Source organism: Brassica napus, chromosome C1 (assembly GCF_020379485.1).
Source record: "Brassica napus cultivar Da-Ae chromosome C1, Da-Ae, whole genome shotgun sequence".
In the NCBI taxonomy this organism is placed as follows: Eukaryota; Viridiplantae; Streptophyta; class Magnoliopsida; order Brassicales; family Brassicaceae; genus Brassica; species Brassica napus.
In genome coordinates, this window is record NC_063444.1 from 40537746 (window position 1) to 40559105 (window position 21360).

The following is a 21360-nucleotide window of genomic DNA, read 5'->3' on the forward strand; positions in this document are numbered from 1 at the left end:
TGAGTAAATTGGCATGGACAATGATTCAACACCTAAGCAACTCAACAACTAACATTACAGCATCAGCAATCTCACTCTATTAATTCCAAATTTTTGAAATTTTTTTTTTAAGAAGTAACCCTAATTTCTTAAATCAAACTTAAAACTACGAATTAAGGCAAGAGCTATATGGAAAATCCTCACTAATCATCACCCTAACACACGATTTAAGCCAAAACGACTTAAAAACACTAAAATTTCACTTTTTTCTATTTCAATTTCGAACTATAAAAGTGGAGATAGAGTTTCATACCTTTACAGATCGACTGAAAGGGTGGTAGATTCGGAATTAGCTCACAAAATCGTATGGGTTAGGCTCAAGAATCGTCCAAATCGAAGTTAAATCGAGAGAGATAGGATTTATGAAGTTGGGTTTGATCCCATTCTCTAAAAAAAAAATTAGGGAAGGAGATAAAAGTGAGGGTTTGATCTAAGTCTCACGATTTTATTCATAAAATCGTGTTAGTCCGGTTCAAATTAAGTGGGTATTAAACCGGATTTAACCAATGAAAACCATAAAATCGATTTGAGAGACTTATCTGGGTGCGGGATCGATCGATCCGAAATACAGATCGATCGATCTGTACGCGATCGAGCTTTGCCGAACGAGCGTACTGGAACAGGTCGATCAAAATATGCTGCGCGTTTTTTGTTTGTTCTGCATAATGCTCAGGATCGACTGTCTGGATCGATCTGGTCCTACACAGAACGATCGATCTATATAGATCGATCTTTCCGGATCGACCAGCTTGTTTCGATCGATCGATCTATTTAGGCTAACCGGATTTGTAATTGTTTTTTGAGTTTAGTGAACTTTATGGTTTCTCAATTGATAATGTTGTCTTTCATTTTGTAAACTCAAGTACTGTATATAGAAAAAATACCATTATAACATAAACTCCTAAAATCATTACAAAATAAGTTTAAAAAAGCATAACCAACAATAAATCATAAATCATCAATCTCAACATACTCGGCAGGCTTACTACACTTAATAGGCTCATACTTTGACATTCTCTCAATCAGTTCTAGATCATTAGCTGCTTTCCATAGATCCCACATAATCTTTATCCGAGCTCCCCAGATGTTCTCATCACTCACCATAGATATGTCCAACCCAAGCACGTGGCATTCGATGTGTTTTATAGTGTACACACCACAATGACATTGAAGTCGGTTAAGACCACTCATAGGTACATAGGAAACATTGTACGGAGTTATGTGGAGATGCTTCTGTATTGTCAGTGACTGCACAGCCTTGACAATCCGAGGAATAAGCTGCGCGAAAGCTTCCACTTCCTTGATTTTTTTTTACCCCCGCAATCAAACACCTGGATATTCCTAGTCACAAAAATGATGCATAAAGCAATCCAATGGTTGCAATTGACCCAGACAGGAACGTACATCCGATCCACATCGACATTCCACAACATCTGTGTTCTTCCATGGGAAGGCAGTTCACCTTTACCGTATTGAAGTAATAATGGATCCATGGTGTATTTCTTAATACCCTTACAGAAATTCTGGTAATCCTTAGCAATGAGGTCGCTGAAGACGCATGTCATGAAAGCAACACGGTCTACGTTCCATCGTTTCAATATTGTTCTTTCCCGAAAAACATACATTATAGCATCAATTTCCTACAAAAACAAAGACAAATCTGCAATGTATACATTTATATAATAGGTAAAATTTTATAGAGATAACCGGTTGAATGCTTACATAGTTTTTAAGCCAACTGCTGGCAGACATAATACGTCCGGCTAGATCACCGTCTAACATAGAAGGACCAATCTGTATAGCTCTGTAAATAAAATACAATGGTAGAGATGTCAATTATTAAGAAAATCAACGGAATGATATATACAAAGGAATGACATACGTTCGTGTATTTTGCCAGTCCTGCATCTTCTTAAAATCTGCAGGATGCACAAACACCAAGCAGCGATCAGGGAAATCTTCGCCGTCTAGCTCTATATCTCGGTCATCTAATCGGACCGCTGGCTTCTTCAATGATTTTAGAAGTTCCAATGAATCTGTTGGCTTCTTCAATGATTTTGGAAGTTCCAACCAATCCAATGAATCTTCGACTTTAGCTTGAGAAGGATTCAAACCTTTCACAAATGTGTCTAATGGAAGGTTCTTCATGCAACTTTCCAGAAACTCTTGTGTACCCATACGAAGATCACTAGCTGATGATTGAGTAACTTTTGCACGAGGTAAATTGACACACGAATCAGCAGTCTTTAACTCTTGGTTTTTTACAGCCTGTTGACAAACACGTACAATTACAAATTACACATACAAATTTCAAGTTCAAAATAGAGAATAGACATAAACGACAAGTTAGAAATCAATAATAAACATACAAACTTCCAAATACATATTACATTAAATATAGTCATTACATAAACGACAAGTTTCAAATACATATTACCGCCTCATTCCAAGTTCCAACAACCTAGCTTCATAGACCTACATTCCATCGCCTAGTTCCAAGCTTTCAACAACTTTTAACTCTTTCTCTTATTAGTTACCTTTTTCTTTGATGGAGCAGTGCCTTTTTTTGCTGGTGCTAGGACCACTGTTGATTTTGGTCATGCTAGGACCGCTTGCTTGATCACTCTTTCCCACCAATTCAGTCACCACTAAAGTTGTCCTGAGCTGTGTAACCTCAGCCTCAATTTTCTCCAATCTGTCGGTTACAACTGTCTCAAATTGCTCAGTTCTCTCCGAAGCTGTCATGAGTTGTGTAACCTCAGTCTCAATCTTTCCCAACCTGTCCGAGAACTGCTGACAGAATTTCTCCCCAAAAGTAGTAAAAGAAGCTTGTACGAGATCCTCCAAGAAGTTTTTCATATCTGTGTCAATATTCCCTTTTGATGAAGCAGCTAGGTGGCACAAAACATTCTTCTTCCTTGACTCTGCTCCTCGGTCTGCATGCTTTCTCTTGTTTCTTCCCAAAACATCAGCTGTGCCATCAACATTCCATGCAACATGACTATTTTCACCTCTCTCAGTATCAGCTGTTTGATCCTCTCCTTTCTCTTCGCCAGATTCCTCAAATTCAGAGTTCGTAGCTTCTTTTACTCCCCAAACATGATTGTTCCAATCATGTTTGCTATTGATCATATCCAAAATGTGATCTACTCTTTCATCTTTCTTCTCATCCTTCTGTACAAAATCAGTTGCCAAAAGGACCACTCCATCTATGTTGGATTCCATGAATGAATGCAAAATCCCATACAAACAATCAAATCATTAGTAAAGTGAACAAGACAATAAATATTTTAATTAGAAAAATATATGCATACATTTTCTGGGAATAAGTTCTCAACGCCAATGATATCTTCATAAGAACATTTTGCACATCCTCTCCAATTACCACACAGTGGACCTGTAAAATTTTTACTGACTTTTGTGCTACAAATCTCTCCTAAAGCAGGAACAGCTTCCATTATCCAAATTTGGAAACCAAACAAGAATCTTTCCATCAGATACCCCTCTTTCTGCTCCAATTTATGCTTTGTTTTATCAATTTGCTTCAGAAGGAAATCAAACGAATACAGACCCCATGGGTAATTCCGAAGCTTCTCCAAATCCATCGCCAACTTCATGTACTGATGCGGGATATTCACCTTCTCATCCTTCCCCATCACCACACCCATAATAACGCAAAGATATATCAGTCTCACCCTATCAACCCAAGTCCAGGTATTGCTCTCTTCCAAATGCTTCTTTTTTATGATCTGCAAATTTATTTTTCTATTTGTCTTTATCTGCTTGCTCCAAAAACCATCATCATCTTTCCATGTCACTAACCCACTGTTATTCTCTCGCTTCACTTTCAGACCAGTGACAGCATGATACTCTTGCAATCCAAAACGCAGAGGTCTCCTAGCGAAAGTGAACCACTTCTCATGTCTCTTGCTTGTCATCAACTCCTTACACAAGAAAGAGTGTACCAACCTCGCCGAAAACTTTAGATCATTCTTCTGGATAACCATAATCTGTGAAAAAATGGGATCTTTCATAACTTCATCGAATTCTAGCTCCATTTTTTCTTTCAGCAACTCGAGAAGTTTTAGTCGGCAGCTGTTATTAATCTTCTTAACCTGAGGTTCCAATCCATCGCCGTATAAACGATTAGGCAACTCCAACTCCATACCTTAAAATTGAATACAATACAACATATATCTATTAATAACAAATATCACAGCTCAGTTAAATAATGTCTCTTAATACTTTATCAATAACCAATGTCAAAGAATTAGCATTCTCACCGTATTAATTTCAATTTTTTGGTGTTTTGTTTTTTGTTTTAAAAAACAATACCTAAAATTCCTAAATCTATCCCAAAAATATGATTTAAGCCATGATTGTGTACAAAATCTTCTCTAATCATCATCTTAACACATGATTGAAGCCTAAACATCCTAACTAACTCAAAAAATTTACCTTTTACCTTTTACCTTTCTATTTTCAAACTCTAAAAAGAAGTGGAGATAGAGTTTCATACCTTTGCAGAAAGAACTAAAGAGTGATAGATTCGTAAAAAGCTCACGAAATCGTATGGGTTAGGTCAAATAATCGTCCAAATCAGAATGAAATTGAGTGAGTTAGGGTTAATGAACTTGGGTGAGAATTTGATTTTCTCCCCCTTTGTTCGTGAATGGGAAATTATGGGTTTCATCCCAGAGAAATCGAGTTTAAAGAGTTGAAATCATGCTTGGTCGGTTCAAATCAAGTGGGAATCAATCCGGATATAATCATACAAAACCAAAAAAATCGATTTGGGATTTTTTCCTGGGCACGGGATCGATCGATCTATCCTTACAGATCGGTCGATCCGTGTAAATCGACCTTAGTCGATCGAGTGAAATAGACCAGGTCGATCAGTATATATTTCGCGTTTTTTGTTCTGAATAATGATCGGGATCGATCGATCCACTCACTACAAGAAAACATCAAGGATTCTGAGGGAAAAAATCGTCGGAATTTCGTCGGAATATCGTTATTCCGACGCAATTCCGACGAAACACGTCGTCGGAAATAATTCCTCGGAATTTCTTTTTTCCTCTGAAATCCCTCGGAATTTTCCGACGGAATTCCGAGGAAATAAATTTCCGAGGAAATTCCGAGGATCCCTTGTTTGTCGGAAAAGTCCTCGGAATATACCGAGGTAGAACTTCGTCGGGATAATTCCTCGGAAGTTCATCGATCGATGCGTGTTTGGACATATATACATCGATCGATAGGAGTATACCGACGGACTTTTTCCTCGGTTTATTCCGAGGAATTGTTCCCTCGGTATATTCCGAGGGATCCGTTCCTCGGAATTTTCCGAGGGAGATGTCCCTCGGAAAATTCCGAGGGAAATGTCCCTCGCTATATTTTTTAAAAAAAACGGATCGATCGATGCGTTTTTGTTCAAAAACGCATCGATCGATGTAGTGAAAAATATAATTAATTTCCTCGAAATGTAAAAAATATTAATTTTTTTGAAAAAATAAAATTTCTGAAATTTAAATTCGAAAATATGAAATTAAAAGTAAAATTGAAATCATACTAATTAATATTCAAAGTTTCACAAATAAAAATAAAACATTCCGAGATTGGGAAAAAAAAAACTACGGGTCTGGCACGTCCGGGAACACCTCGTTCGGGTACATCCTCTGCATCATCTCCATCATTTGCTGGTTCAGCCTCCTCTGTGCCTCATAGCCCGCCTGTTGAGCCGCCATCTGGGTCTCCAACAAAGATATTCGATCATCTTTGTCCTTCAACTGAGCCGTAAGTACTTCTGGATCAACAAAGGGCGGTGGTGCAGAAGAAGGAGGAACCGACCGGGTGCGACGACCCAAACCGAACAAACGTCCCTTCTTCTTTGGAACCGACTGAATAGAAAAAAGCCAAATTTAGAAATTTAAACCAAGAAATAAATGAATTGAACTTAAAAAAAAAAGAACTTACGGATTCAACGATTTCGTTGATTCGAAACCGGGACAAGTTGGTCGAAGCCGTCGAAGCGTCATCCTCGGTTTGAAGCTGAGACACTTCGTCTACCACCTGAGTTTGGACCAGGTCGACCACGTCCCTCACAAGACCGTCATCAATCTGGCCGGTCTTCTTGTTGGTATACGCCCTCCTCATTAGGGCGAGATCATCGACCGGCTCGCCATCATTTTCTTCCGCCTTGAAAAAAAACATAAAATTAAAGAAACATTAGAAATTAGAAGAAATGCACAATAAATTTAAATTCTGAAACTCAAATAGATGAAGAAAAAGCGGTTGAACTTACCATGCGATCTCCGAGAGTGGCAATAGATTGAGCACCCAAGTTATGCTTGTAGATGCCCTTCCCTTTACGGTCGCTCCTGCGGTTGGTGGAGTTGGTGGAAGAAGTTTCTTTCGTCTCCTCCTTATCCCAATGCGCACACAACTCCTTCCAGACCGTATCGTTCATCGACTTTGGGACCTTTTAATTAAAAAAAAAAGAAAAAGTTTAATAAATTAAAAAATAGTTTAATAAATTAAAAAATTGTTTAATAAATTAAATCGAACCTTATTGATTTCCCACTTCTTCTTCCACTCGTGGATCTGCTTCCCATAGTTGTCCATTACTTTATGGACGAAGTGGTGATAGATAAAGAGCGTCTCATCGGAATTCCAGTTGAACTCTTGCTGAAAAAAAAACACAATTAGTAGAAAATTTATATTAAAGATTAAAAATATAAGTAAAAAATTAGAATACTTACCGCAAACTGACGAAACCACAGAACCTGCTTGTCGGTTGGGAAGTGAGTGAAAGTCGGATGTCCACTGTCGAGGGCCGAGTACATCATACGGTTGATCCATGCGCTGATCCCGTTCCCGGATCGGTTGAACCTTATTAAAAGAACAAACGGTTAATAATGAATCCAAATTTAAAGAAAAAAAAATGTTTAATTACCATGTTTGACCCCGTCCATGTGGATACGGAGTGAGATACGGAAGATGGTCACGACCGGGCTGTTGAACCAACTCCGCAACCCTCATCACTCCCGGAGGACCCGGAGGAACAGGAGCGGATGCAGCAGCGGGAGCGAGAGGAGCATGAGCGGGTGCAGCAGAGGGAGATGTATGGTTGGAGCTGTGGGGCGAAGGGGAATCCTGAAAATGGCTGGAATCCCGAGACTGGCTCCCCGTACCACCACGACCACGACGCTGTCGAGGCCGGGTCTGATCATCATGAGACCTGTAAATTAAAAAAATATATTTAATAAATACAGAAATATATAAATTAATTTTTTTTATTAAAAAAAAATCCCAAATAATTTAATCACAGAAAAAGATTTATATATATTAAATTTTTTTAATAAATATATAAAAATAGTTCTAATAAACAAAAAATAGTTTTAATAAATAAAAATTGTTTAATAATTAAAATGTTTTGTAAAATCCAAAAAATCGAATTTATATAGAAATTTTTTTTTGTAAAATCCAAAAAATCGAATTTATATAGAAAAATCGTTTTGTAAAATACAAAAATCGATTTTATATACAAAAATCGATTTTATAAATACAAAAAATAAAAAAATTATAAAAAAATTCTAAATCAATTCAACAAAACAAATTATTCAACCAAATCACAATTCTAAACCTATTATACAACCAAATCACAATCCTAACCAATCACCCTAACAAAAATCTATCAAAACTACACAAAAACCTAACAAATAGAACCTAAGAGAGTGGGATAGGGTCCTTACATGATTTGTGTAAGAGAAGAGGGAGATCGCCGGAGATATCGTCGGATTTCAGGGGGAAATCGCCGGAGAGAAAGAGAGGAGTCGCGCAGAGGAAGAAGAGAGAAATGGGGAAGAAGAAGGGGCTCGTGGTTATAAAACCTAGGGTCCGACGGACATTATCCGTCGGAATTCCGTCGGAATTCTAATTTCAATTTTCGCGAAATATTTGCCCGGTAAAATGAAAATATTCCGAGGAAATTCCGACAGATAGTAAAATATCCGTCGGAATTTCCTCGGAATATTCCGAGGAAATACCGAGGAACTAGTGTTTGGGGTTTCAAAACATCAATTTTTTTTGCCGTATTTCATTTCTTATACAATTGTAATGCATACCATTGAGGATTCTTTGTATACATGAGCATAAACCATGAAATAACAAATTTCAAAACTAATTGAAAGTATTCCCTTTACCGTTCGTTAAAAGGTATAAGTGTTTCTCTTATGTTGCGAGATTTCGTTCATACAATCGGAAAAGTGTTAATTATACGGTAAGGAACAAATTTTTGACTTCATAATGAACGTAAGACACTTAATAAGGGTTATATAGGTGTTATTCAAACGGCAAAACGTTGTTTTCGGTTTAAAAACCCTATTTCCTCGGAATTTCCTCGGATTATTCCGAGGGAACTCCGACGAAACCCTCTTCTTCCTCGAAATTTCCTCGGAATATTCCGAGGAAATTCCGACGAACTAGTGTTTGGGGTTTCAAAACGTAATTTTTTTTAAAAAAAACGCATCGATCGATGCGTTTTTGAACAAAAACAAATCGATCGATTACTAAGATGGCCCGGGCCGTAAGATTGTGATCGATCGATGAGAGTATCCCATCGATCTATCGACAATCTGAATTGTTCCTCGGAATTTCCTCGGAAAATCTTGTATGTTTTTTTAAAAATGCATCGATCGATGCGTTATAGAACAAAAACGCATCGATCGATTACTAGGATGGACCGGGCCGTAAGATTGTGATCGATCGATGAGATTAACCCATCGATCTATCGACAATCTGAATTGTTCCTCGGAATTTCATCGGAAAATCTTGTATGTTTTTTTAAAAATGCATCGATCGATGCGTTATAGAACAAAAACGCATCGATCGATTACTAGGATTTACGGGGCCGTAAGATTGTGATCGATCGATGAGAGTAACCCATCGATCTATCGACAATCTGAATTGTTCCTCGGAATTTCCTCGGAAAATCTTGTATGTTTTTTTAAAAATGCATCGATCGATGCGTTATAGAACAAAAACGCATCGATCGATTACTAGGATGGACCGGGCCGTAAGATTGTGATCGATCGATGAGAGTATCCCATCGATCGATCGACAATCTGAATTGTTCCTCGGAATTTCCTCGGAAAATCTTGTATGTTTTTTTAAAAACGCATCGATCGATGCGTTATAGAACAAAAACGCATCGATCGATTACCAAGATGGCCCGGGCCGTAAGAATGTGATCGATCGATGCGTTATAGAAACAAAACGCATCGATCGATGCGTGTTCGGAAAACAGAATTATAAGGCAAAACCCGACCTTTTTTGGATCTAAACCTTAGAACTCTCATCCCCTCCGATTTCCCCTATAATTCGCCCCCCCCTTTCTCTCTCTATAATCATCCGATTTGAACAATTTTGGGCTCTATTCCACTTGATTTTTCGAGCTCTACCTGATTCCTACACTCGTCTTCACCCTAAGACAGGTATACTCCGCGAATCTCCACATTCTGAAATCGTGTTCTTGAGCAATTTTTTGGGTTTTGTGAATTTCTTATTTCCGTGTTGATTCCTTGATCAAATATGCATGAAACAGATGTTTAAACATGGAATAGAACACAATTGTCTGTGATCAACGAGTTTGGAACATGATTTGAGATGATTTAGGGATAGAGAATTTTTTTCAATTTCGTTTTTTTTATCACAACTCGATTTTGCTTTTCATTTTCATGTTCAGCTTTGCCTTCTTAATTGATTATAACCATGTTGAGAGCAATGATTCTATTTTGTAGAGAATGAAGCGCACGAAAACATCAGCAAAGAAAAACACACAAGAAGCGGGTTCGTCACAGCTGGAGAAGCAAAGGCCAAAGAAGTGGGATAAGTCTGATACCACCCACTACAACAACATGAAGAAGGTAGCCGTTCCGGCTACACAACTAGCATGTCCTGAGACGATGACAATATTGGGAATCAAAGCAGACATTGAAGGACTGTTCCAGAACATGGGTCTAGGCCAACTATGCAACCTCAAGGAACCCACTTATCCGGAGTTGGTACGCCAGTTCATAGCATCCGCATACGTCACCCGTCCCGATGATAGCCATCAGGAAGGTTTTCTGGCATTCGTAGTGCAGAAAGTATACTATGAGGTATCTTTCACAGACCTCTGCGGACTATTTGGATTGAGTGCGGGGGAGAGGACATATGGTCTTTATTGGACTTCAGAGCTGTTGAACTTCTGGGAAACGATTGGCACAGGGGTTTATAGATCTTCTCAGGCAAAGGAGTCACTTATCCGGAGCCCAGTACTGAGATATGCGACACGCCTCATTGGCTCATTGCTATACGGGACAACCACAGCCGCATCAGTCACGCAATGGGAGTTGTGCCTCCTGTACCAAGGTGTGAGGCATTTGCTACCGGCATTTGGAAACTCTACATTCCCACCTGCTACTGCCTTCAACATGGGAGCGGTGCTGGCCGCAAACTTAGCAGGATACAAGGGGAAAGTAACCAAATCCAAGAGCAATGCATGTGGATTTGGTGCAGTGATTACTCGGATCCTTAGACATGTGGGTGTAGACTGTGAGAACCACCAGGTAGCACTGGACAGATCGAACAACATTGCTTGGAACTACCTGGATGTCATTTCTCTAGTAAGTAAGGAGTTCATAGCTGGTCCCCACTCGAGGATCGATCGGGATGGTCCTTACGTCTACGTATTCCAGGACCGAGCGAAGAAAACACTCTACTGCCACCTGCCTCAGATCGGCCTGACTGCTCTACTTTCAGAGGCTGCAGTTGAGTTTCTACCCCCTGCTACCGCACTAGTAGACAAGCCATCCTTCTTCACGCCAAAATATCAGACCAAAGGCAAGGGCGTGGTTGATGAAGAAGGACAAGATGAGGCTGCACAAGCCATTCCAGATGATTCACAACCCCATCAGCTACTCCCATCAGACTCCAGCCAGTACAAGCTGCAAGAGCTTCCACCGAACGCCACTTCGCGCCAGCAACAACATTGGAGAGATCAGAGCATAAAGACAAACAACGACATGCTACACAAGATCTGGGCTGCCATTTCACGTATCAGGCCGTGTCGTTGCCAAAAGGATGATGTAGTTCATCGGGACAACTCTCCATCCAGCTCTGGTTCGGGTTCGAGTGGTACACACAGGGTAAGAAAGAGGTCCAAGAGACCCAACGATGCAGGAACATCTGGAGCAGGAGACGAGGAGTAGGAGCTATCACCGGCTATTTTATTTTCTTTTCTATTCTAACGTTTTATGGTCTTATTTTCTGTTAATTTTGAACTGAGTTTTTTTTTAGGTTTCTTAATTATGAGTTCGTATTTCTTTTACATGGTTTCTTTGTTTTATTTGGTTGTGTTTTGTGTAGCTTTTAATTCGTATTCAGCTTTGCCTTGCTAGATAAACCAAATAACTATTATCCGAGGAAAGAGGTTATATCAAGTGTTCCTCGGAATTTCCTCGGTATTTCTTAAAAAAAAAAAAAAATAAGTTCAATGGTAGTCTGTTTCCGAGTCATCATCACCAGATGAATCTGAATCTGGATCTTGGTGAAACTCTCCAATTACTGGTTCATCCTCTACGTGAACGACGGCTTCCTCTCCAAAGTCGGTTAAATCGACTACAAGGCCAACTCCAGCTAAATCTTCTGCTGCACTACAGTTGCCGGATGTGCTTGGTTGTAGTGGGTCTTCCAGCTCAGAACTTCCCTGAACTCGGCCTCTCGGGTTGAGTCTTGTAACAGTAACCCATGGATCATCTCTGTTCCTTACCCGGGGGTACTTGATATAACAAACCTGTAACATTTAGAAAAATTATAAATTAATACACATGATGATGAATCATTCTGAATAATTAACATTTAATTACCTGATCGGCCTGGGAAGCAAGAATGAAAGGATCATAATATTGCAGCTTTCGCCTCGAATTTACTGATGTAACACCAAATGCATCTGTTCTCACACCTCGATCTGGGGTGTTGTCGTGCCAATCACAATAGAAAACAGTACAGCGCAATCCAACCATGCCCAAATACTTGATTTCCAAAATCTCATGTATGTGTCCGTAGTATACATCATCTCCTGATGCAGAACAAACGCCAGCATCATAAGTCGTACTCGAACGTCTCCTCTTCTGAGTTGTGAATGCATATCCTCGAGTACAAAATCTCGGATATGACTTCACAACAAAGTTTGGTCCAACGACCATCTCACGTATCCAATCGTCAAATGTTTCACCTCTGGCCAAACCAGCAGACACCTATTAATAGCACATATATATATATTATATCAATAAATGTGAATTAGTATAAATATGTGATAAAATATATTTTAATTTGTTTAAAGCACTCACATAAGTAAACATCCATCCAGTAAATTCTCTCTGCTTCATTTCTTCTAGTTCGTCCTCTGTGGCGTATCTATACTCGAACCGCTTTTCTGCCATGAAAATCCTGTATATGATGACAATAATGTAATTAATTAAGATTTAAATTTCAACTTGTTAAAATAAAAATTTGTAAGCTCATTTATTTACCTCTCATATTGAAGAACGTCTTCGCAGTTGGTGAGCAAATATGTTTGCAAATGACTGCGCTCCTGCTCAGTAAGTCGACGGTCCTTTGGTTTTCCGCTAAGTCGTCCAACGTCTGTGAAAATGTCTGGAACCGTAACATGATATGTTGCCCGTTCGCCTCTATCATCATGCCGAGCAGGTCTTCTGTTTTTGGTCTGAACTTCTGCTGGAAAGTAGTACTCGGCAAAGTTTGAAGTTTCTTCATTGATCATCTGTGCGACTATAGAACCTTCCACCCTACTTAAATTTTTCACCATCTTCTTCAAATGGAACATATACCGCTCATACAGATACATCCATCTATACTGCACAGGACCACCAAGTTCCAATTCTCTTGCCAGGTGAATAACAAGATGCTCCATAACATCAAAAAATGAGGGAGGAAATATCTTCTCAAGGTTGCACTGAATCACGGCTATGTTAGTCTTCAAATTTTCAATACCTTCAAGAGTCACTGATCTCGTGCATAAATCGCGGAAGAAACCACTTATCCCTGCAATTGCTTCATGAACATTTCGTGGTAATATTTCCTTGAAGGCGAACGGAAGGAGGCGCTGCATCATTACATGGCAATCGTGGCTTTTCAAGCCAGTAAACTTTCCTTCCTTTCTGTCGATACAGTTACGCAAATTTGATGCGTAACCGTCTGGAAATTCCACATCGTTTGAAATCCAATCAAAGAACGCATCTTTTCCCGCTGCATCAAGTCGGTATATGGGAAAAGGAGCCCTACCATTCTCATCAACATGAAGTTCTGAACGAGCACATATATCGACTAAATCCAGTCTTGACTTCAAATTATCCTTTGTTTTACCTTGAACATTAAGGATCGTGTTCATGAGATTGTCAAAAAAGTTCTTCTCAATATGCATGACATCTAAATTATGCCTTAGCAGATGATCCTCCCAGTATGGCAGATCCCAGAAAATACTTTTTTTGTGCCAGTTATGTAGTTCTCCAACAGCATCTACCGGAAAACGCTCATGTCCACCGACTTCTGGCGTCCTTTCTGCACCAAAATCTCTTAGTTGTATCTTCAAATCTTTCCCACAAATTTCCGGAGGTGGACTGTCAAACACCCTCTTGTTCTTCGTAAACAAATTCCTACTCCTACGATATGGATGATCAGGTGGTAGGAATCTCCTGTGACAGTCAAACCAACACGTTTTCCTTCCGTGCTTTAGTTGGAAAGCATCAGTGTTATCTTGACAATATGGACATGATAGCCTTCCATGCGTTGTCCATCCAGACAACATACCATATGCTGGAAAATCACTTATTGTCCACATTAGTACTGCCCGCATTTGAAAGTTTTCTTTACACGAAACATCGTATGTTTCAGCACCTTGAGCCCATAGTTGTTGCAACTCATATATTAGTGGCTGAAGAAACACATCAAGTGATCTCTTAGGATGCTCTGGTCCGGGAACGAGAATCGAGAGAAACAAAAACTCTCGTCGCAAGCACAAGTTTGGGGGGAGGTTGTATGGTGTAAGAATGACGGGCCATAGAGAATACTGTCTTCCACTCTTGCCAAACGGACTGAAACCATCAGTACATAATCCAAGGTAGACATTTCTTCTCTCATACGCAAAGTCGGGATACTTTGATTGGAAATGCTTCCACGCTTTTGCATCTGAAGGATGTCTGATCTCACCATCTGTTGAGTGCTCCGCATGCCATCTCATTGGTTGCGCTGTGCGTTCAGACAGATACAACCTCTGCAACCTTTCCGTCAAAGGTAAATACCACATCCTTTTATATGGCACTGGAACTCTTCCAATTGTATCTTTATAACGAGGCTTTCCACAAAATTTGCATGTAACCCGCTGTTCATCCACCCTCCAATAAATCATGCAGTTGTCGCTGCATACATCTATTACCTGATACGATAAACCAAGACCAGCTACGAGTTTCTGAACCTCGTAGTATGAACCAGGAGCTACATTATCCTCGGGTAGAATACCTTTTACAAAATCAGCAATCGCATCCACACAGTCTTCAGCCAAATTATAATCTGTTTTAATGCCCATCAATCTTGTAGCAGATGATAAAGCTGAATGACCATCTCTGCAACCTTCGTACAATGGTTGCTTTCCAGCATCCAACATATCATAAAATCTCCTAGCTTCTGCATTGGGTAAATCTTCCCCTCTAAAATGATCATTTACCATCTGCTCAGTACCTACACCATAATCTACATCCGTTCTAATTGGTTCTTCTAATCTAACCGCTGGCTGAGGTTCACTAGTACTACCATGTTCATAATCAGTTTCCCCATGATGATACCAAATTTTGTAACTTCGTGTAAACCCACTCAAATATAGATGAGTCCAAACATCCCACTCTTTAATAACCTTTCTATTTTTACAATTAGAGCAAGGACATCTTAACATACCTGTTTTTGCTTCCGGTTGTCGGTGAACTAACCCCATGAATTCAGTTATACCTCGTTGGTATTCTTCCGTAAGCAATCTCGTGTTCGGATCCAAATGAGGTCGATCGATCCAAGAACGAAAATAATTTGAAGAAGACATATTTTTTATGAATCAAATTCGTGTGTAAATAGAGTAAGAGGGAGGATGAAGATATGAAGTGAATGAAGAGGAAGAGGAGTGCTTGTATTTATAGTTTAAATCCTGCCGACATACCGAGGAAATTCCGACGGAATTCCGACGGACAAAACTAGTTCGTCGGAATTTCCTCGGAATTTTGTAAAATCCCCCAACGGCTCTCCAACGGCTATAATATTTCCTCGGAATTCATCGGTTTTTTCCGAGGAACAAAGTTTTCCTCGGAATTTCCTCGGAATATTCCGACGGACTGTAGTTTCCTCGGAATTCCGTCGGTATATTCCGAGGAAATTCCGAGGCAACCCAATTTTTTGTTTCCTCGGAATTTCCTCGGAAATTCCTCGGTATATTCCGAGGATTTCATTTTCCGTCGGAATGTCCGTCAGAATATCGCTGTTTTCTTGTAGTGACTATACCTTGTAAAGTGGGATCAATCGATCCCCCTTGTCGAACTCAATATATATCTTTTAATAAAATTACAATTTTAAGGGCATTACTGTCATTTTGGAAAAAAATTAGTCTAATAGGATATAAAGTAGTATAGATTAGTCTAAAGGGACATAGTTACCATTTTTTTGCTCCTAAAAAACAGATTTCCCAAAAAAAAAAAGTATCTAATCAAGGAGCGGCAATGTGCACTGAGAGAGTGGTGTGTGTGTTTTCTAATGTATATATTCATATATCGTTGTCAAATACATGGCAGATTTGGATAATGATGCAAAAGCATGTAGTCGACTTTATTCGCAAACGTAAGAGTCATGCTCATCAACCCTACCCATTCACATGCAATGAAAATGAAACACCCAACTTTGCAAGCAACTGCTTTTTTTTTTTTATAAATAAAAGAGGAACAAACTCTGGAAATTAAAATTAAATTTGGAAAGTGGTATTACAATTTTATACTAATATAAGGCCAAGATAGAGGGAATATTTATAATTCACGTAAAAACAAAGGAGACACACTCATATAAAACAGCATATAACTGCATACTTTTCGTATAATACTATTTGAGTAGCGTAGCATAGTCCTTTAAGCTATGGACAACTCAGAAGTGAGTTCATGAAGCAGCATTTTATGTGGTTGATATGCATATTTGATCAGTTGTAACAAGGGATGCAAAAATATATACAAAAATCAAATAAATAACAGAAAATAAATAATACAAAACTTTAGTGTGGTTCACTAATTAATAATGTTCACGAGTAAAGGAATTATTTATCAATAAATACTAGAGATATTTTCAGAATATAGCTACATATATGTGTGTGTGTCATATTTGATTCAATATATTATATATATCAACATCAGTTTTCACTACTGGCAACTCAGATACCAATGGTTAATAACAATATATATTCTTAGTTTTAATTCAAACAGGTATTTTGGAAGTGATATTGTCTCTACTATTAATCCACCTAGTTTTGGGGGGTACCTAATTATTTTTAAATTTCATTTTATTATATATTCTTTGTCATCCTGAACAATGAAGATAAAGAAATCAATCTCGCACCTAGTCTTCGCAAGTGTACGCAACCGCAAGCACTGGTTTTCACTTTTCTGGTATCACTATTTTGGACTAATCTCTGATTAACTGTTTAATTCATATACAATTATTTGATAATAAGTGCTGTTGGACCGAAAACAATGACACTAGGAATCAAAACAAGTTTTGTCTAAGAATATGTCTGCATTTGTTCTCTGAGGAAGACACCTTTTGAATTGATATACTTGTTCTTACATATAATATTTAAATCTCCCGATTTTATATTTAATTAGCTACACTCTATAAAACCTTTGTTTTCTCTGACAAAACCTTGTCATATTGGTTTTGTGCTATGCACACTAAAACATATGGATTTCAAAATAAGTATACGGTCCATGCATTTTGTAACTTTTAAGTACCTTTAAAAAGGTTTACTGAGGAGTAATAGGCCGAAGCCTATACAGTATATTATCACGAGGATGTAATAAACCCTTGTGCAAAATGATAGAATCGGAAACTTAGTAACGCAAACGATAAAGAACTTACATGTTGTTCATTATTGGCTGTACTCATCAACCAGTTTACAAAGTGAAACTGCACTGACTATTATACTTCACTAGTTTATATATATGTTATAGTTTTTTTTTCCAACAAACTGGATTTTATTAGTTATATAATAACACCAAAAAGGTAATTTAAGAATTGATGATTACCACACACCTACATGTATTGATTCACAATTTATTCAATTTTTATATGAGATTCAAATACACATCTATCATTTTCAGAATCGGACACTTGAACGTGAAATTTGTGGAACTAGACATCTACATATGAAACACAACCGAGAAATTAAGATTTTGGAACTTCAATACTATATTACTAATATGCTTAACTCACCTCTAAACTATATAAAAATGTAGGACTATCAGACATTTATATACTAATCCACAATTTACTCAACTCTCAGATGTAATACTCTAACAATTCTGACACATTAGGGAGTCAATACAACCTACCATGCTACTAGTCCATGTTTGATATTCTACTTCAACTAGGGTTAAAAGTTCATCCATGGGACCAATTTTCGTTTGTAAAATTAATTATAATGCACTTCTATGTTTGTTAGATAATTATAATGTACTTTTATATGTTTGTTTACATAATTATATGAGAGCTATAATGTAGGGCAAATCTCCAAAATAGCACATTTCTAAGTTTATATCACAAAATAGCACTTAAAAACTAAAATGACCAAAATAGCACCTTTCTAAGTTTATCCTTTGAAAATTTTAATTTTTTTATTTTTCAAAATTTGAAATCTTATCCCCAAAACCTCATTTCTCAACTCTAAACTCTAAACCCTAAACTCTAAACCCTAAACTCTAAACCCTAAACCCTAAACTCTAAACCCTAAACCCTAAACTCTAAACCCTAAATCCTAAACTCTAAATCATAAACCCCACCCTTTTAACTCTAAACCCTAAGTTTGTGACTTTTGATAAAACATTAAGTACTATTTTTGTGACTTTTGACCTTGAGTGCTAGTTTGGGAACAAAAACTTGATTTAGTGCTATTTTTGTCTTTTTCTCTACAATGTATACAAATATCCCTTATATTAATATACAGTAATAAAGAAGCCTTTTGTCAAACAAATGAAAGATATATAAATAGCCGTTTCCATGTGATAACTATTATTGCTATCTCAACAATCCAAAAAGAGAAACAAAAGAAGAAGAACACGAAAAGCTCACAAGAGTCACTAGTTACAAGCTTCATTCAACACCAAATGCAAAAGAAGTTCACACAATGTCTCTTCTCTGCGATCTTCAAATCAATCTCGATCATGAATTCACTTTCTTCGTCAATCAGGTAACAAATTAACTAATAAACCAAATCTAACTTTCTTTGTGTTCTTTGATCTGAATGAAACTTTATTTTTCTTAGGATTTGATGTCAGAGTACTCAGGGTTCTTGAGAAAGCTGATAAAACAGAGTAACAAGAAGAAGAAGAAGAACCACAAGAACGGTAGAATCATCATCCAACTCCAAGACTTTCCAGGCGGACCAGAAGGGTTCGACTTGGTTTCAAGATTCTGTTACAGCAATGGCGGAGGAATCTCTATCGATGTCTCAAACGTCTCCATCTTGTACTGCTCATCTCAGTTTCTTGAGATGACAGAGATACTCTGTTCCTCTAACCTCTCCCTCCGAACAGAGAAGTTTCTTGAAGGAATGTTCTACTGGTCATGGAACGACATCGTTTCATGCCTCAAGAGCTGCGAACAAGTGTTCTTGCACGCAGACTCGTACGGTCTTGTGGACAAGCTAGTCTTCGGGGTTTTAGCCAAGATCGCTCAGAACTCGGACATGAGTCAAGTCGTTGCCTCGTCCTCAACGTCTTCCTCCGCCTCAGCCTCTTCCATGTCGCCGGAGACGGCAAAGAATAGGTCTGATTCAGACAAAAGATCCACTTCGAGATCGTTTTCTTGCAAGACAAGCAATGAGTGGTGGTTCGACGATATGTCAAGTCTCGGGCCAAAGATCATCGAGAAGCTGATAAAGAACCTTGGAGCTTTCGACGAGAACAACGACAGTTTAGTCCTAACAAGATTTCTCCTCCATTACCTCAAGACAAAGGTCCACAACAAATCAAACAACAAGCTCGAGTATTCAGGTTTAGCTTATACAGCCGTTCAGGGAGTGATTTTCGCTGCGAAAACCGCGTTTTCTTGCAGGAAGATCTTCTGGGTTCTTAGAGTTTTATCTGGTTTTAGCATCAGCAAGGAATCAAGAACCGGTTTAGAGAGGGTTTTAGGAGAAATGCTGGATCAAGCGAAGCTCGATGATCTTCTGATACCGACAGGAGGGAAGAGAGACAAAGGGTTTTACGATGTTGATTTGGTGGTAAGATTGCTTAAAGTGTTTGTCAGAAACTGCAGCAGCGCAGAAGAAGAAGATGAGAGTTTGAGGATAAGAAGAATGGGGAAGTTGATTGACGAGTATCTGAGAGAGATATCACCGGACCAGAATCTTAAAGTGTCAAAGTTTCTAGAAGTTGCAGAGAGTTTGCCAGATTCAGCTAGGGATTGGTTTGATGGATTGTTCAGAGCCATTGATATCTATCTTGAGGTCAGTTGTTTTTATTCAATTATGATTTATGATTTGTTTTTCTTTTCAAATAATTGCACGTTCATGGGAATTTCGAAATAAAAAGATCTTTAACAAAATGAGACAAAATAAAAAACAAATTCAGTAGAGTGAAATAGAAGATGACAAGAAGCAAAACAACTTTCAATATAGTTTGGCTTTTTACAGTTCTCAAGAGATGTAAAAGCTTAACTTTTCTTTCTGTCTTTTCTTTTATTTGCTGTGTGATATCTAAAGATTCGAAAATTTTGAGCTTTTGCATACACATACACATTCATACAATAGATCTTATTTGGAATTGTTTATAATGTCTTAAAATGGAATAATAGAAGATTTTCAAATTACAATCATTTACATTTGGATTTCTGTTACATAGTTAAGATATTTTACCTATTTTTCATTTTCAATTTTTATTACCTAGTTAAGATATTTCGTCTATATTTTAAGATAAAAATGTTATATTTTATATATCATACATTTGCTTAAAAAGTGTATTAACACGATTTTCTTCCAATTTCTTTTCATGTTTACGTTTGAATTTTTTTGAAAAATGTTGGATCAAAACCTTAAAATGTTATAATCTTTTTTAGCCCATTTTGTCATCTGTGTGTAATGTATTGTCCAGCTTACCGCACATTGATGACTAATAACTGTGTAGTGTATTGTCTTCTTGTCTATCTTTTGTTTGACTAATTAACATTAACAAGTTTCTAAACAATAAAAACAAGATTAGTATCACGTGAACACTAGATATGATTAATCTAACTGTGATTTCTTGGAAAAGAAAAAAGCTGTTTACCGTCAGCTTGCTTTTATGTACTTGTTAAATTTTGTCACTATATAATCGCTGTGCTTAGTCAATACATTATGAATATAATTTAACTAACTAAATCTATATGGTACTATTATTTTGCAGTCTCATCCTAATCTATCATCCGAAGATAGAACAAAACTATGTCGATGCCTAAACTACAAGAAACTAACACTGGAGACATGCAAACAACTTGCAAAGAATCCCAAGATCCCTCCAAATATTGCAGTTCAAGCACTCAAGTCACAACAGTTATCGAACGAAGCTCTACCACACTCGAGAGAAGACAAGATTAAACTAAACAAAACCAGGAATTCGCGCAAATATGTCGAAGAGAAACCAATACTGTTGCGTCTAAAAGGATTTGACATGCCAGAGAAACTAGTTGATGGGTTTGAAGATGATATAAGGGTGAATTTAGAGAGGAGGCATTGGAATAAAGTGATGGATCATTCTGAAAAAGTTTGTAAGGAAACGAAGAGTGAAGTAGTGTCAAGATTGGTGAGACATGGGCATACCCATACAAGTTCCAATTTTCCAAGGCTATGTTAACGAACTACTTCACCATATATTTTTTGTTTCTCTATATGTAGATTGAGATGATCATATAATCATCACACACATCACACATGTACGTCTCATGTATATTACAAGCATTTTCATGCAAAAAGATTGTAGTTTTGAGAATGCA

The 21360-nt window shown here is 37.8% G+C and overlaps 2 protein-coding genes across 2 annotated transcripts; one reads left to right on the forward strand and one right to left on the reverse strand.

Moving 5' to 3' along the window:
* Positions 1 to 5006: 5006 nt before the first annotated feature.
* On the reverse strand, positions 5007 to 7077 carry LOC125580257. Its single transcript, XM_048744505.1, has 7 exons — positions 6992 to 7077; positions 6798 to 6927; positions 6604 to 6723; positions 6341 to 6517; positions 6013 to 6234; positions 5674 to 5936; positions 5007 to 5397 (listed from the first exon to the last, which is right to left on the reverse strand). The coding sequence occupies exons 1-7, from the start codon at positions 7075 to 7077 to the stop codon at positions 5007 to 5009; spliced, it is 1389 nt and encodes a 462-aa protein (XP_048600462.1).
* An 11263-nt stretch (positions 7078 to 18340) lies between these two features.
* LOC106355561 (BTB/POZ domain-containing protein At3g19850) lies at positions 18341 to 21360 on the forward strand. Its single transcript, XM_013792625.3, has 3 exons — positions 18341 to 18580; positions 18656 to 19840; positions 20775 to 21360. The coding sequence occupies exons 1-3, from the start codon at positions 18518 to 18520 to the stop codon at positions 21219 to 21221; spliced, it is 1695 nt and encodes a 564-aa protein (XP_013648079.2). The 5' UTR covers positions 18341 to 18517; the 3' UTR covers positions 21222 to 21360.